Raw genomic sequence first — 18733 nt, 5'->3', positions numbered from 1 at the left:
CCTTCTTCCTCTGCCTCCTGCACTTCTTATTTATTCTCTGACTCCTTATCAATGATTGTTGTGACCTGACAAGCATTGTTTCTGCCTTCTTCCCACCAACCCCAGGTAGCATTTAAGCCTCCATAGTTCCCATAAGTCTTTCTTTACATCTAGATTCAAAAGTGTTTCTCACCTTTTTAAACTTTCCTCCCTTTTGATAAACATTTAGAATGTCCTGCAATCTATTTCCTCTCTCCTGCTCTTTGCAAAGACACTGGTGTACCCATTTATATCCAATTGAGAGTCCAATCTCTTGGTTTGGATAACTATCATGTCTAGCAGCCGCCAAATTTTTACTAATCTTTATTTTCTGTCTTAAGAGAACAATATGCTTATTTTTTTCTCTGCTACATATAAGGTTATAGAAAATTGATATGATCTTTCAAATTATATCTCTTCCACCCTGATTCTGAAACATATAGCCCTTTGATAATCACTGTTCTATTATTACTTATCAAGTTTTATAATAACATTGTCTGTCCCACTAGACTGTGACCTTGAGGACAGGGATGTTATTTGATTATTCTCTTTGTATCCATAAGTGTCAAGCAGAGTGACAGGTAAGTAATAGGCACACATTAAATATTTGTTGAATGAATGAATGAATGAACGGACAGTGCCATGAATAGGCATATTCAATGCTGCTGCATCATTTTCCCTGAGTCCTATTCTATTTTTAGCAAAGGTACAGATTGGAAGTGTTTAAGATTTTTTAACATCCAACACTGTGAACAGTGTCAATGAAAATGACAAGGCTTTCCTTCCACCCACCCCGCCCCATTTTGTCTATTACCCCATCGAAGCTTTACTGCTCAGGTTCTATATGCCTCTGCGTGATTAATTATGTACTTCTTTTTTTCTTCTTGGATGTTTAAACTGACAGTAATTGCCTAGAATTTGGTGTATGACCTCTAAGAATCTAAGTCTACTTTAAAAAGGGGCTGGTTTCACACTGTGATCTATCGTAATAATCCTCAAGAGGGTTGATTCTGTAACTTGGAAGAGGATGCCATCTCAAAATAAAGGTTAAGATTAGATCCACTGGTCAGCCTACCATCCACATCTGACCCATGTGTCACAAACAATTTGGAGTGAAGAACTACAGTTTTTGTTTTCATTTGTTTTTAATGTTCAATCTGTACTTTTATAAAATATAATTTAAAAAGCATTCAAAATAAAAGCCTCCATTTCGTTGTTGTTGTTGTTAGCATCAACAGACATAAAAAACACTCTGTCGTATTGTAATATTCTCAAGTGCTTACTCTCAACAGCTACACTTAACTCATTGTGGACCATCATCAATCTACAAAGCAATATGTGAGGAGCACTGTATGAGATTATGTACTTATCCAGGCCTCAGCCAAACCTTATTATGGCCTGAATTGCCTTTGGACTGCCAGGGCTAGCCTCCATCATATATAATAATTGGAGATGGTTGTCCAAAAGAACAAATGTGCTCTGATTTAAAGAACTATCAATGCTTGTGGGCATAAATTAGAATTGATGTGAGTGACCCAGCACTGTAACTAAAGGTGCAATCTCAAGCGAAAGACTTAGGTTAGAATTCTGGTTTAGACACTTACCAGCTGTGTGTCTGTAATTAAGTTATTTTACCTCTCTGTGTCTCAATTTCTTCATCTACAAAATGGGGATAATTATAGTATCTATCTCATGGGGATGTTCTGAGGATTAAATGATGCCATGCATTTAAAATACTTTGCAAAATGCCTGGCAAATAGTATAAATTTAGTAAGGTTAGCTATTATTGCTATGTGCCCAATAAATGGTATATTTTCTTTACTTCATGGGAGAGGGAAATTCCAAATGTGCAGTCCTTTAGGCCCCTTATTCGGTGACTCTGGGATTATAGAAGCTGCTTCATGCAGTGTATCTCAGGCTTGGCAGGACTGCTCTCATGGGCATGCTGTCCCCTCTCTTCTCTCTTCTCCTACTCAAGGTGATTCCCAGTGTTCTCAAGAAGGTTTCTGTACCCTAGTAAAGTCAATCTACTTACTACTCTTTCCTTGCAGTCAACTGGCTGATTCTCACTTCTCAACATTTTCTCAGGACTATCTTAATCTGTAATGCCTGCTTATTTCTTCAGTGTCACAGGCATTTGCCTTATTCAAAGTCAATCTCCAAATTAGCCTCCATCAGTACTTTTCGAACTTTAATGTTTATCAGAAGCACCTGAGGATTTTATAGGTCTGGGGTAATGCCCAGGAATTTGACTTTTTATAAGTCCCCCCCTAACTTCTCCAACCCCCAGGGGAGTCTGAGACATTAATTTGTTTGGACCACAGATTGAGAAATAGTACTCAATACAAGAATACTAGTTAACAGCACTTGAATCAGTTCTCCAGATTTCCTTAAATGCTAATACTTTTAATAACGTAACACCTTATTAAGTCAGCTCTATTAAATTGGAATTCTTGATAATTGGACAGAAGCCAGGCTTCCAAAAAGAGAGGTGGGAAGCTGAAGATGACTCTCCCTTCAGGATGATGAGTAGAGCTACCCATGCATATTTAGATATATGCAGAGTAATTCTTTGCTGATTTATTCATTGACTGAAAGTTCCTTGATTAGTGCATTCAGGACCTCGTCTACCATTTTCTCTCACTTAGATTATGCCCTAGCTTCTTATCTGATCTCCCAACTTCTACTATTGCTGCCCCATAGTTCATTCTCCATGTATATATCTGCATGATCTGAAAAATAAAATTCTAGTTGTATCACCTGCCTAAATAAAACTTTTTAATGGTTTCTTGTTGATCTTAGGACAGAGACCACACTCTTTATCAGAGTCTACAAAGCTCTGCACAGTCTGACCCTGAGTACCTCTCCAGCTTCATCTTGTATCACTCTCCTTCCTCTCTATGCTTCAGACATGCTAGCTTTCTTTCAGTTCTGTGACCGCACCCCACTTCCTCCTGCTACAGAGCCTATGTATATGCTCTTCCATGGATTTGGAATGTTCTTCCCAGCATCTCCTCCTCCCCATACTACATAGCCACACAAACACATACTTAGTTAATCCCCACTCATCTTGGATTCTGGCTGAAATGTCTTGACCACAGAGAAACCTCCCATACTCCCTACCCTAGGTCAGTTTCATTTGCTAGACACTTTCAGAGAATCATTTTCTTTCCCTCAAAATACTTGTCTCAGTGTGTGATGATACAATCACTACTATTGGTGTAATTATTTGATTAAAGCCCATCTTGTCTTCTAAATCAGGAATCCCTAATCCCTGGGCAACGAACCGGTACCAGTCCATGGGCTCTTAGGAACCAGGCCACACGGCAGGAGGTGAGTGGCAGCCGAGCGAGCAAAGTTTCATCTGTATTTGCAGCCACAACCCAGAGCTAGCATCACCTCCTCAGCTCCACCTCAGATCTTCAGGCAGTAGATTCTCATAGGAACACTGGTCCCTGGTACCAAAAATGTTGGGGACTGCTGTTCTAGATGGTAAGCTTCCTGGGGGCCCAAAACATATCACATATTACTATATGTGACTAGCGCATATAATAAGCACTTAATATTTAAGTCAATGGAAGGATAAGTTCCTTCTGTTCCTTTCCAGAACAGACCACAATGACCCAAACTTCTCTACTTTCCTCCCAAAGAAACACTATCTTGACTGTGTGTATAGGAGTATGTGAGTGACCTGAGTTCAAATGTCCCTAAAGAGAAGACCCAAAATCAAGATAACAGGATTCAAAATCTACCTACTTAATCCTTAAACTTTAGATCATTTCCCTCAGCTGGGGGACCAGACAAGCATGATACTGAATTCCCCTGCCAATGGGCCTCTACACTAAGTAGTTAGCTTGTTCCTAGAAGCCACCTAGGCATCAGATGGTCATGGTGGGATCCCTGTTCAAGTCATTAAGTTGCAGTTCGGCATGGTCAAATCTTGTTAGCTATCACCTTAACCAACAAATGCCTTCTACACTAACCACTTAACAATTGCACTTCGATTAAGTTATTTATCCCATTCTTTCTGGTATGCATGTAATTATAGTTCTTAAAGTGAAATTGAGGAGCGGCAACAAGAAATTGCTGGTGATGGTAATAGAGAATGAATGGCTAGTGTAGTGTGTTATGGGTCGTTTCTTAGCACTAGATGCTGTTAAGAATTTCACAAGTGGAGCAAGCATTGGACAGAGGAGCCACCTGAACAACCTGGAAAGCCTCAGCTCAAATCACATCTAGGTCCAAGAGTTGAAATATATTAACTCCTTGTCTGTAGGCTTATGAGTCAACCAGTATAATCATAGACACAAAATAAATTCAGGACATTTTGGTTAAGGGATCATCAAAGACCTACATTTAAAAAAACCTCAGACTGAGTAATAGGTTCCCTTGGCTCCAGCATAGGTAAACTCCACATAAACTGACTCTGCATGAAGGCATAACATGCTAATGCTTCTGTCAGTGAAAACTCTAACTACAGAATGACTGGACAATTCAAATGATTTTCTAACTTAACATAATTCTCCAAAGATTTGAATATCACATGCTGTCCCTCTAGTCCATCTGAGAAGAGGCATGCCACAGGAAGAACACAAAAATGATTGGCCTCACAATTACTCTATCTGCTCAACTATTCTATTTGGATTTTTTTTTTTCAATTGTGGCTATTTTAACTGTCTTTTTAACTGATGCTATATAAGGGATATTCTTCAATATCTAGATGCTATTGGCAATACCTGTAATCCTGAGTAATTTACATAGCTTTTGGCAGGTTCGTAAAGCTATTTTAATATAATGTTTTTCAATTGAGTGGTGTGTGTGTGTGTGTGTGTGCGCGTGTGTGTGTTATGATTTTCCTTTTTGGTTCCAACTAGCAAATGAAATAAAGCCAAAAAAATTAAGGTTCATCTGAAAAACTTGAAAAGAAATATCTTTCAAATTGATATACTTTTCAAATAATCTTAACCTATCCTCTGAACATATTTCCATTAGTCTCTATGACTAGGAAGCCTATTGGAAAATTTCCTTCTTTGGTGATACTCAAAGTTTTTGTTCAACGTACAATTTTAAGTTTCTCAATAAAACAATCTGTTGTACAAAATCTCCCTGTTTGGTAAAAATCCATTGGATAAATGTTTGGAGAATGTCCACTAGATATAATTATTCCTTGCCCACTCTCTTTTCCCAATCTCTAGCGAAAGCATGTGTGAAGATTTTCCAAAATTGAGGTAATAAATGAGACCAGATGATGAGTTACAACATGGCCTAGCTACTTTACTATATACATAACTGGTCTGTGGTTTAACATTAGACCAAAAGGCAGTATTTATGAGCTGACCAATGACTTATGATGTGAACTGGCATAAGAATTCTAACCAGATCCTTACTCATGGGGAATTTCAATTTGAGACCAAAAAGAGTCCGTCTTATTGGTCAGTAGTGGGAAAGTAGAAGCAGAGTCATAATAGCTGCATTAACCTCACAGCAGAGCAGTAGATAGAGTAATAAAACACTCCTTGTGAGAGGAGAGCTTACTGTTGTATGATGAACAATGGCCAAATTCTTTGGAAAGCATGTGTGAATTGTTTATTTACAATAAACTTTCATTAAATGAGATATGCTGAGCATGTCACTCTTGTAACCTGTGTCTAACACTTGGATCAACTTTTAAAATTTTCTGAAGATGTTAATGTAGATCACATTGAGGCTGAACTAAGATAAGAACTCAGGTCTCCTCATTTCCAGTCTAATAATATTTGTAAGATCAACTTTACTTCTTATCAGAAAAGCTTTAGCCCTCAATTAATTGAAAAGTTAATTCATAGTTGAGATACTATACCTCTTCAGACTTGCTGCTATCAACTGCATCAACACTGTGTTGCTGTCTTATAAGTAGGAATGACTGGTAATGATTCTGTGAGATGATAGGTAAATTTCCAGGTTGATATTTGATTGACAAACGGCACTCCTAGGAATTGAAGAAGAGAGGCATACGGTCATTCAAAGCCCTAGTGAGGGAAACCTATACCCAAGACCACACTTAACACTTAACCTTACAATTGGAAACACCTTTTCTCAAATGTTTCAAAAGAAGACTTTAAACAAGCTTTGTATGTTCAGATCTTAATAAATGTACCTCTTCTTGTGAATCTGCCTCTCTGCTAGACCTGTTCAAAGTTCTGGAACAGTGCCACCTTTTCCCTTACTTCTTGGGATAGTACCCTAGACTCAATCTTCTAGTAGTTATCATTCTAAGACAAAGAAACTTTACCTACATTAACCAAATAAATCTAGCATCTGATGCTGAGTTTTCAAACTCTACACCCTCCATTTGAGCAGAATTTTTGTATACTGCAAAGTGTCTAGACTGGTGAAGCTTGTTCTGAGACTTTGCAAATACTGATATGTTCAACTAATCTAAAGAATCAAAACAGCTTAAAAGGAACTTTGACTCAACTTCTTTGAACTTCCGTGGCCACATTTGTAAAATGAGAATGATGAAACCTGCCACACCAACACAAGCCCCCTGGAATCCTCGAATATTAAACTTAGAAATGCCTCCCCCAAATTATCTCATTTGGCTTCCTCCATGACCTCAAGAGTGAGGTATGAGCTTCAAATGGACAATGTAGATGCATTTAGAAAGATGCTATGAGGTATTAGCATCATCACTCTTCGTTTTTATTTGAATGGTTCTGTTACTAAGCCTTCCAAAGGAGCCTCTTGGCTGTTTACTTACTGGTTACCTTGACTGGAAATACTTTTATTTCTTACATTCCCACCCCCTAAAAAAAGAAACCACTTTCTGTACTGGGCTTTAGCTCTATGCAGAGTATTAGCTAGTTTGTATTTTTTTTTTCATGTGTTTGCTCCACCTTTGATGGTTACATTTAAATTTATCCCTAGAAAAACTAACGTATATCCTTAACCAAGAGGGCACTTCTGATTTGTCCTATTTCAGGTGTCATTATTCTCATACAAAAACAATATGTCTTGTCTGAAAAATATTTGAGAGATAATCTTGTCTAACTCACAAATACTAGTCTGAAAACTAACTACATCTGAATTACCTGGAAGGCCTTTCACAAATATAGATTCTTTTGTTTTAATTTTATCAAACTTTTAATAAAAACTCAAACATATAAAAAATGAGAGAATATCAAAAACAACTCGCAATAATCATCACCAAGCTTCTACAATTAACCACTCATAGACAATCTTGTTTCATTTTTATCTCTTTCAACCACCCCCTGGGTTATTTTGAAGCATATTTCATCCATAAATATTTTTAAATGGACACACACACACACACACACGCACACACATGTGTGTGTGGAGAGAGAGAGAGAGAGAGAGAGAGAGAGAGAGAGAGAGAGAGAAAGAGAGAGAGAGAGATAGATAGATAGAGAGAAACTAGACAGGGGAAGTCACTAACTGAAGTTTACTCCTTTGCTCTGACACAGAGACAGAGTATTGTTTTGAATAAATAAATATTCTGAAGTCCATTCAGAAAAGATACTATTTAAGCTGTAAGTGCTTTGAAAAGGATGGCCAGATACCAGGAGGCAAGGAAGCAACTTTCTGAGATGTCAAATAAGCAATGATACCTTCCCAGTCGACACTAAAGTCTCATGTTTTTGAACTCAGCCTCTATTGACTGGGCTACTCGTTTAGAAGTTAATCACAGACAGTATTGAGACAGCTCATGAATTATGGAATTGATTTCACTCTTAAATTGCCTTAACTCTTCAATTAAATTGTAAGCTTATGAAGGGTAGGGGCCTTACCTCATCCGGCTTTGTACTACTATCCTCCCCACCCCAAAAGAACCCTTCGTGGTGTCCCATCATGTGTGATAATTTACTAGAGTGCATTACTTCTTATCTTATTCACACCAGTAAGGGATTCATTCACCACATTTCTATATTAATGTGTTAAATGTAGTGAAAACGTGATTATGCCTCACAATGTCCCTAAATACAAGGCCATCCATGTGCTGTGATTCAAAAGGTCCTGTTGAAATGTCCTGGGCCAGAAATATTTCTTCAGTGTCTTGTCATATTGCCTGAAATTGTCACTCCTGTTTACCTCTTTAAGTGACTGGACTGAAACTTTAAGGTCCAAACAGGAAAGTTAATCCAGAAATTTCTTAGAATAAATGAGCTGAAAGAGGTGATGGCCTTTGTGATGTAGATCTTTTTGATGTCATAAAGGGAACTTGGGCATGTCTTCAGGTGGATAGCACAATTGGGCTTCTCTAGTGGAGTTCATGGGGCTGTTGAATACCCAATGGATGGGAATAGGTTTACTGGAAAGGGGCACAGTAGAGTGGCAAAGAATTCAGATTTTGAAGTGAGATGGATCTACCATTTACTAGTTGTGTGACACTGGGATAGTCACTTAACTTTCATGAGCCTCATTTCCTTTATTTGTAAAACTAGGAGTTAATAATAGAACCTACTTCATTTATTCATTCAACAAATTGAGGGTCTTCTGTGTGTTAGGCTCTGTGTTGGCACTGGGGATACCACAGAAAATAACCAAGAAAGGGTATCTGTACCCCTGAACTTTAATTCTACATTTTAGGATTGTGCTGAGGCTTAAATGAGATAATACATATGGAGAGCTTAGTATGGTACCTGCATCTGGGAAACAATATAGACTTAGTTATCTTTGTGTCTATTATTATTCAGGAAGGAAGGCAGATGGCACCAGAGAAGATATCTCACAATTTTTCTCAAGACTCATGGTGTATTATGTAATAGTAAAGAAAAACTATGACTCAGGTCCCCCAAGCCTGTGGGAAGGCTAGAAGCCATCCACATAAGGACATTTAAGGAATGGACAAAATTTTCCCTAGCCAAGAAGATATTTTTATTTCTGCTTAAAATCAAGGCCAGCTAGAAGAACCTCTCTTACTACAGCAACAAATACTATGTCAGGGGGTCTCTGTAAGCCAGAATGTTCACAGTCACATGAATTTGAATAATAGCTTGAGCAACAGAGGAATGAGTGAGCTTTCTATAGTTGAGGCAAGTCATGTACTTTAAGGACTAACATTTGCACAGTTGTGGGCAGAGAGGGTGAGAACTCTGCAATGAGCATCAACAGGCCTGGGATTGGCAAATGATTATCTGGTAAGAACTAGAAAAGAATTCAATACACAGAAAATGAAGAATAGCTACAAGATGATAAAGAAATAAATGATAATGGAAGAGGAGGGTATAGGGCTTACCTCTGAAGACAACAATTGAGAATCCAATGTAAAATATTGAGGGGGAAATGGTGACCTTAGGAATAGTACAGCAGGAATTGACAGTGAAGAGGTCCAATCTGAAAGCTGGGGGTAGGGAAATAGCACTCAGATGTCCAAGGGTCATAGCCCTCACCAATTAGTATGGCTGAAACTTTCCAATACTTTCTGATGTTTTATATTTTCTGTTTTGGTGGTCAGGGCTACCTTAATAATTTGGCTGGGCTGAGCCTGAAGATACCTTGCATTAGTGACTCTAGCTGGGCAGGACTGACATCTGGTGTCTTTGTTTTATTTATATCATAATAGATGAGGAGAGAGAGAGAGCTCACAAGCTACATGGTCAAGCAATAGCAGTTATTATAGAAACATCTGAACACACACAACAGCATTATCACTCAAAGATTCAGATACACATATGCACACACGCAGTCACTTTCAGATCCACATTCAAGAGTCAACATGAGATCATTTTTAAGTGACTGACTGCTTATTCTTACCTTCCCTTAATTTATTTAGAAAGCTAATACTTATGTATAACCTATATTCATGGCTTAAAATAAAGGGCCATTGAATGAATCCAAATATGAATCTTGAACAGGTCTTTTGCCTATGATCTTTTTCTCTTCCTAAAACTGACTAATGCTAGATTCCAAAGGTCACTTGTTTCTAGAAATTACTCTGAAGTACTACATCCTACTTGCAGCCTTTTAAGCATTCTAGCCTAAAGAGGATTCATTCTTTCTTCTTGGAAATAAATGTGAACTGTCAATCAAATACCACTAATAAACATTTCTAATTAACGTTTGAGGTGAGGGAATATACCCTTAGGCATCCTGCCTTTTATCTTGGTCAGTGGCCCTGTTGTTCATAAAAAATATATATATTTGTGCATTCATAAAGCATAAAATGAGACTTAAGGATAATACTTCACTTTTCCTTTTGTCAAACTGGATAAAGGCACCATTAGTACTGAATGGTTTTTCTTTTTCTCAAGATTTAAGGCTAGTGTATCATAAATAGCCTAATAAAACACAGATTCAGATGTCGGTTTCACTATAACGAAATGAAAGTATCTGCCCCAGTCAAATGCTTGAGGCTAAATCGTGTGTTGGAAAGTTTGAATTTTGCTCCTCGCATTGCCTGTATCAGTGACCCATTATTATTTTTTTAACTGTAGAACGGAATTACAGCAAAGATACTGTTAAGATTAAAGTAAATAAGATAACCATTGTGGTTGTCTAGAGAGGAAATAATTAATATTTGATTTCAAAGCCAACTTCAAAATAAGACACAGGCTTAAGGCAAATGAAGATAAAAAATATTAGCTTTTTTACTGATAAGGATGAACTCAAGGATATAAGTTTGATATGCAGCCAAGCGGTCCTAATAATTCTCTTCCCTCTGCATCTAGTCTTTGAGATGACTTACTTAAAGGAGAATTTGGGTCTGCAGAGCAAACTTACCCAGAATGTCCTCTTAGTTCTACTGAATTGCAAAACATGGACTAATGCTTCTATTCAGATAATTCACTCCTCCTCCCATGGGTAAGGTTGTCAGATTTAGTATATAAAAATACAGAAAACACAATTAAATTTGAATTTCAGATAAATAATAACTTTTTGTGTATGTCCTATGCAGTGTTTAGGGCTTACTTATACTACCTACATTATCTATTATTTATCTGAAATTCAAATTTAATGGGGCATCCTGTATTTTACCTGAGAACTTTACTCATGAGATGAAAGTGAGTATGGGTGGGAAGAAAATTCAGAAGTGTTGCTCTAGTAAGAAGGAGCATTACCCAGAAAGCCATGAGAATGGAAGGTTCTCCTAATAGCCATACAGTGTGGAGCACAGTGCGGAGCACACAGTGTGTGCTAAACACGTCATTACTTTCCTTCTTGCCTATAAGACCCTCATGGTAAATTCATTTATACCAAGCCATTTTTTTTTCTTACTGTGTTGCTCTTCTAGAATTTATTTTTTACTTTAAATGAGGTCCAGGAGGAGATCTATGCTTAACCTACAGAAATTCTTCTCTAATGATTGATTTTCAACCTTGACTGAGCATCAGAATGCCCTAGGGAGCTTATTATAAATACAAATACCCATATCTCCCTCCCTAAGTTTGATTCTGAGGTAGGATCTAGGCATTTGTAGTTCTAACAAGCTTCCCAAGGGAATTCTGATACACAGTAAAGTTTAAGACACATCATTCTAACATAAGTGCAGTGTCAAGGAGCAAAGGATGGGTGTACTCAGGGAAATGTATATGCCTCTACCCAACAAATTATCAGGGAAGCTATTATGCCATCACATGGACCATTGGTTTAGAGCCATTGCTTGAGACCGTGGGCAGAAAGAAGCACACCTTCCTTCTCATTTGAGTAGCAATAGGCCTAGGCTGACAGTGAAATTCTGAGTATTGCAGTACTGGAGCAGAGGGTATTTTAATCAGGGGTTCCTTCTAGTGCTCATCAACCACATTTGATATTATGTGTAACTGGCTCTGAGAGCAGACCTAGTCAATCATACTGTCTCTTCTCACTGCAGATTACAGTCCAGTGCGAAAGAGCTACGAGAGGCAAGTAAAGGGAGTAGGGGGTCAGGAAAGGAGTAGGGAGGAAGGGTCATGGAAAGCTTTACAGAGAAAGTGAGTTATCCTTCAGTCCTCTAAGGGGGAGTAGAAATTCACCAAGAAAGGAAACAGAAAAAAGATAAATGCACAGAGGCCAGCAAACAAGAGAATAATACAGTCAGAGAAAGACTGAGACAGTTACATACTCTAAGGTAAAGTTTCAGAATAAGACAAAAATAGACAACTTTAGGGAGGAGAAAGAAAAAAAAGACACACAGTTACATTAACCAAGAAGATTCTGAGAAGACAGAAAAGAGGAAAAGCAGAGAGGGAGATGCAAATCCAGATTACAAAAATAGTTACAATCATCCATACTGTAGGATTTCCAGTGCTGTTTTAACATGGAATCATGGTGGAACAGGACACCCAATATACATTACTTTCTCAGAAGACTAGCTCATGGCTGTGGAGAAGCTGAATGTGTAAGAAAGAAGCAACACATTTTCTCATTTTTGATGACATTTGCTACTAATAAATGGCTGTTTTTTCAGGGGAAATATTGATTATAATTCTAAAAGTAGGCAGATGTACCATTAGTACATTCAATAAATAAGGGTACAATCATAATGTGGAATTGAGAAGTAAGGCAGCAATTTTATCCTGAACTAGGTCTAAAAGTAGAATATCAAATGGCTGCCACTGTAATTCTCTAGGACTACAATGTACCGCCCTCCCTTCCATTTTTTATTATTTGAATTCTTTGTCTTGTTTTTATGAAACTTTTGGAAAGGTCTTTGCAGCTGATGAGCCCAACCATTAAATGTAGGTGATTTGGCTTCTGCTCTGGACAATGTTGTCGAGCACACCAGCTTCTTGGAAGAAACACAGTAGAAGATCAATTTTGCTTCCTGGTGTTTAATATCACCTCTAGGTCTTTCCCCTTCTGTTTCTTTTTCCTCTTCCTTTTGATTCATATATTCAAATAGCCACATGTGTGAACATTCAAAGGAACACATTTCAGCATGTCTTTGTAAAGGTACAGAAGACAATATGGCATTACACATGCTCAATATGCTATTTTGAATTCTCTAGAACTTTTTTGTTCCAAAATCAAATACCTTCAGATAAAAAGAAAACATGTTGCTCAGTCAGAAATCTGTAGGTGCCAAATTTGATTTTTCTTCTGTATATTTACCATTTTCAGCATCTATTTTGCAACCTTAAGTGTTTTTTGTGTTTTTGTTTGTTCATTTGTTTTTGTTTGTTTTCTTTTCCATTCGGAGTTTAGAAAGTAAGCAGCAGTTGAGGACTCACTGAGCACTGGGTGATTTCTCTTTGAAAAGTTTGTAATAGCTATAGACATAAACCTAGGATGGAAAGTGAGTGGATAAAAGGTGTCGTATATGTGATAGCTCAATGGGAGAAAGAGAAAAGGCAAGGAAGAAGGGCTGGCCCATCTTTCTCCTCCTCTTCACTCAGAGGAAATGATCACTCTGTTTGTGTATGGGAAATGGAATTAAGAATGCCCTGAGCAGAATCCTAATTCCAAAAAGTCTCCTACAAAAATAAAAATTTCATTCCAGAAGAATGTAAGCAGTTCCAAAAATTACCAGCCTTTTTCCAAAGGCTTTTAGTAGCTTCTAGTTTCTACTGCAATGACATTAGCATCTGCAATTCTTGCTTTTAAGAACTACTGTGCTCATCATTGATTTCTCTGCCACTACTACAGCTGGTGTCCTCAACCTGTTACAGTGGCACTCACCAGTGTCCTTATTCCCTTACTTATGATCTACCTCTACCACCTGCATCCCTGTTCTGCTGCCCTTGATTCTAGAGGAGAGTCTTTCTACCACATGCCCATAACATTTTCAAATGTTCTTAGGTATCCTGAATGATCAATTATTAAAATTATTTTGTATCTCTAATCCAAAGTAGACTTACTTTTTCAGGTTTTTAGTTTTCTAAGTATTAGAACTATTTCTTCCAGAAAAAAAAAAAACACGAAATATTTGAGTAATGCTTTGCATTTCTCATTGACTATTAACCACTCTTACAAGATGACAAATACGTAAGTAATTCTCTCCTTCCTCCTTAACTGTAACTCCCTCAAATAATGAATCAATCATTCACTAAATGTTTGTTGAGCACTGGTGTTAGGTACTGGAGATAAAGTGATGAATAAAATATATAAGGTTCCCACCCTCACAGAGGTTACAGTGTAGCAAAAGAACAAGCAAATAATTACATAAACGTGTAGTAGGTGTTATGCAGGGGAAAACAGATTTTGCAATAGAACCTAACAGCCCCTCTGAGCAAATGATACTTCAGATGAATCATGAAAGCATTTGCTAGGAGGAAAAGAGGTGGGGTAGAGGTAAAGATTCTTACTAGATAGCAGGTATGAAAGTCCAGGAGAAAGAGAATCTGGCAATTTTTGAAAAACAACAATAACAACAAAAAAAAAAACACAACTTATGCATAGCTGGAATGTAGAGCACAGAGGAAAATGTGGTAAGAGATCAGGCTGGGTAGGAAAGAAAAGCCTACACAATGGAAAACTTGTAATGCATTCTAAAAATTTTAGACTATCATGTGGTGACAGGAAGCTATGTATGAGATATAAACAGGGGAGTGACATGATCAGGGTTACGACTGAGAAAGACCACTCTCACTGTAATGTGGCAGAACCAGTTGGAAAAGGGCAAGGAGGAGTGAAGAGAGGAAGTTGAGTATGTTGTTGTAGTAGGTAGGCTCTAGGTGTTGGTGGCCTGAGCTATGTTAGTGGCATTGGGATAGAATAGACTGGGCAGATTTGAGAGGCGGAATATATTCAATTAAGATATAGGAACACAGGGAAAAGAAAGAATCAAGGATGGTGTCTAGTTTCCAGTTTGGGTAACTTAATGGGAGGACAGTGGTGATGTAACTTATTAGGGTAGAAGATATAAAACAAGAGGCTGGTTTGGGGAGAAAGATGATTTAAATGTTCAAGTTTGGAGTTTGAGCCACCAATAAGACATCCAAGTAGAGATGTCAATTAGTCAGATAAGGGAACTAAATTACAAAAGAGAGGTCAGGCATGAAGCTATATTTGTGAGGGCATGTGAGTGTCTGAGCTGGCCCATGAGGAACATGGAAAGTAAAAAAGCATAAGGCCTAGAAGATAGCTTTCAGGAATGCCTACCTTTAAAAACTGGGCAGAGGAAGAGAAGCTTGCAAAATGTCCGAGGAGTGGTCAGATCAGTAGAAATAAAATGAGTAGAGACCAATGTAACATAAACCAATAGAGAACTTGAAGGAAGAAGGTCAAATGCTGATGGGAGGTCGAACCAGATGAAACAAGACTAAAATGAGCACTTGGATTTTATGATACACAAGCCACCAGTTACCATGCTTAGGATACCCTCAAGTCATGGTGGGTGGGTGGTGGGGTTGATTCTAGGGTTTAAAAAGAAAACCAACATGCAGAGTTTGAGAAGTGACTGGGAAGCAGGCAAATGGAGACAGTGAATTTAGAATAGACCACTCTTTCTGAGGAATTTGGCTGAGAAAATAATAGAAAAATAGAATAGTATCAAGAGGAGTAAATAGGCACAAGAGAAAAATTTTGTTGTTGCTGCTGCTGAGTGTTTCTCTAGTCAAAGTGATGTTCTGATTTCTCCTCATTGACTATGACATGGAACTGATATTGTCTGCAAAATCCTTCTCTTGGGGGGATGAATCCTAGGGTAACACAAGAGTCTCTGCTCCTGATTTCCCAGAAGGCACTCAGTCCTATAACACCTTCCTCATCTCTCCCTTGAGACCCAGAGACTTGACTGTAAATAGCAATTTTGGTGATATTCTTGGCATTCTCAAAGATTCTGTAGTGCATAAGCAGATGAGACCCCACCTCCACTCCCACCAGGACTCTTGTTGCATTATTCTTTTAGATATACTCCTAGCAACCTCATTCCTCCTTCTGGAGAAAGCATCATTCTTGTTGCTAGTATTCACGTTTTCCGGGAAGGTAAAAATATATTTTGCTTTTATCACTGTATTACCTTAGGTTTCACTTCTCTAAGAGCAGGAATTCACAGTTAACATTCTATTCAGGTTGAGGTTGATGATCAGAAATCAAAGTATCTACTTCTATTCCAGAGCCCTGCAGAGGTTAACTTTCTCTGTCAAAACCCTAATTAGAAAACTATTTTTGAGTGAGGAAAATGCAAGCATGTTTCTCATCAGTATATTATCTTTCCTCTGATCTCTCCGTCAATTTTAAGACATTTTCTTCATCTATATCCTAACTAGGCGTAGCAATTAGCCCTCAATAAAGATTTGAAATGTGCTGAATTTCAGACTTTCAGGGGCTTAGAGTTTAATTGTGATAATCGATAGAAAAAAAATCTACTTGCTTAGTGGTAACCTTTTCTATAGACTCAAAATTGCTGACCAACTTTGTCTTAGGAAATTTAATATTTAAAAAAACAATTATTTCTCATTTCACTCCAAACATGGGCAAATTAACCCCTAAAGAATTCCTCATTTGGCCTCATTGGTTAGGAAGTAGGATGATATGTTTCTTCTCTGGCTTTTTCAAAGACTCTAAGCCCCTCTAGGTAAAGAGGCGAGGAAAGAGAAAGGAGAGAGAATTGACCATGCATGCTCCAACTCTACTTTCCCCAAATTCTCAGGCTTGGACTGGAGCATGGGACAGAGATAACCAGCAGCTATCCAGGTTACTGAACAGACAGGCTGTTGAAAGGAGTCATGAGTAGCTGGAAAGGCCTCTTGCCTGCCTCCCTCTCAGACCTGAACAAGGGCATCACTGCACTCTGCACAGTTGACATGTCCTGCAGGCCTGTGCCTGGGCACTGGCCCTCTTCCTTGGAATAGCTTGCCCTCTGAAAAAAAAAAACGGCCTTTTGAACTACCTTTCCCTTCGCATGAGTCAAAAGACGCTGCCATACAATCCATCACAGATGCTGACACCCTCATGTCTAAGTATGAATTGGGTCATGCAGTGCAGAATATGGAATCGTGGTGATGAGACCCCTTCTGCAGCTCACAAGGCGTGGTGGATATTGGATCTAGTAGTAAAACCTACTTTCCTAGATGGATAGGAAATTGCCACCATAGGAGATGATAATATTTGTGAACCTTACTAACAAGCTTGAATTCTAACATAAGGTAGTTCATTGTTATGCTGCAGAATGTGAAATCTTAATGCTCTCGCTATTCAAACTCATCTTATATCACCACATGATTTACTGCAGCTCTTAGGAGCCAACAGAAGGGGGGGAAATAAGGGAGGTGGGAGGAAAAAGATAGTTCAGAGTGGAAACATTGATGTGCCCAGCTTTGTGAGCAAATTTCATTGCCACTGATAATGTAATATTTGGCTTTGATTAAAGCTCTATCTTGTTGAATGCATACAGTATCCTAAATATTGCTTCTTCAGCCCAGTCACTGGACGGTGTGTGTGTGTGTGTGTGTGTGTGTGTGTGTGTGTGTGTGTGTGTATTTTACTTTCAAAACCAGCATTGTACTATGTGCAAACCTGGGGAGAAAAGAAGGAGAAAACCACCACACAAGAGGTATGCTTTTGTCCAAAGACAGGCTGAAAATGTTTGGTTTGCTAGATTCGTTTTCTCCTGTCAGAAATTCCCCAACAGATGGTGGAAGAATTGACATTTGACCAGATGGGTGGGCAATTAACAATAGAAACTAATAGTCATAGATGTCTGCTAATGGTACCTATGCCGATACTTGACACAACAGAAGTTTTTGGAGACTAGTGTCTGGTAACCTCTTCAGTAAGAATAAGTTAAAAGAGCTAGTTAGACAAATGCTTCTAGGAAACATGGACTCACTTCAGGAAGACTCCATTTTAAATAGAGCCCAAAGTGTGTGAAGATAGTCCACCCTGCACCAGGAGTCTGGCATGCATATACTTAGAATAAAAAGTGGCCCTGAAAAGTTATTCTATGATTATTACACTAAAATCATTTCTGCCTCTAAAGTCCTGGGTTCCTAGGATGACTCTGAATCAAAATTTTCAGGTTGAATAATGTGCTAAGAACTCATGTCTTCCTTTACAGAGATTGTCAGAACTTTGATTTAGCCTGCAGTCAAGTTTAGTGGGTGGGTTCCTCTACCTATAGTGCCTATTTTCTTGTGGCTATAAAATTGAGCTCAGGGAAGAAATTTCTTGTAGGTAATGGTTAAGTAGCATTTCCAGAAGCTTCTTAATATGATCATGAGAAGAATTGTGATTAACTCTGAAGACAAAGAGAAACCTTTTGAGATAATTGTTTTTCGGATTTGGGACAAAATAAAAGTCAAGATGTAGGTTGTTGCCTTTATAGGACTTTCTTTTTTAAAACCTGACTTTGGTTTAAAAATAATGTCCATCTGTGAACTTAGATAGCAGGAAGAGGACAATTAGAGGCTTGTGTTTCTTGAGAGAGGCAACTATACATAAAATCGCATCTTTTCCAGCTGCCTCATTCTGAACCGATGCAGCTTGGAATGTATCAGCCTCTGTATCTGGACTCCCCTGAAAGATTAACTAAAAATCACCTTTCTCACTTTTGTGTCTCTAGATGTGACAAAGAAAACTCAATATGCCTCACTTGTCACTTCAGACAGCTGACAGACACTTTGCCAGTGTCAAATTATTTCAGTATCTCTCTATTTGTGCAGACTGGATCAAGGAGGCATTTCAGAAGGTGGCAAATGAGAGGCCTCTAATCCTTGCATGGGGCCATTCTATGGCTGAATGGTCCATCTGACTGAACAATCTCCATTGTCTGTGTTGTAGCTTTATCCCTCACATTAAGATGTGATTGTTCAGGAAGCACTTTGCTATAATCTGATTTCCATAGATAATCAGAAAT

At 38.2% G+C, this 18733-nt stretch overlaps 1 protein-coding gene across 3 annotated transcripts in view; it reads left to right on the top strand.

The window, feature by feature from the left end:
• Window positions 1–18733, top strand: part of DIAPH2 (diaphanous related formin 2) — a 939022-nt gene that overhangs the window by 796497 nt on the left and 123792 nt on the right. The window contains exon 28 of one of the 3 annotated variants that reach the window (XM_039859127.1): window positions 3280–3351. The exons of the other annotated variants lie outside the window; for them this stretch is intronic. Coding sequence (XP_039715061.1) covers window positions 3280–3329 — 50 coding nt within the window. The 3' untranslated portion in view covers window positions 3330–3351. Of the gene's footprint in view, window positions 1–3279; window positions 3352–18733 lie in introns of those variants that run through there. 3 annotated transcript variants of the gene reach the window in all.

This window comes from Pteropus medius, unplaced genomic scaffold (genome assembly GCF_902729225.1).
Source record: "Pteropus medius unplaced genomic scaffold, Ma_sr-lr_union100, whole genome shotgun sequence".
Lineage (NCBI taxonomy): Eukaryota > Metazoa > Chordata > Mammalia > Chiroptera > Pteropodidae > Pteropus > Pteropus medius.
This window is presented reverse-complemented; position numbering and strand designations above follow the sequence as displayed.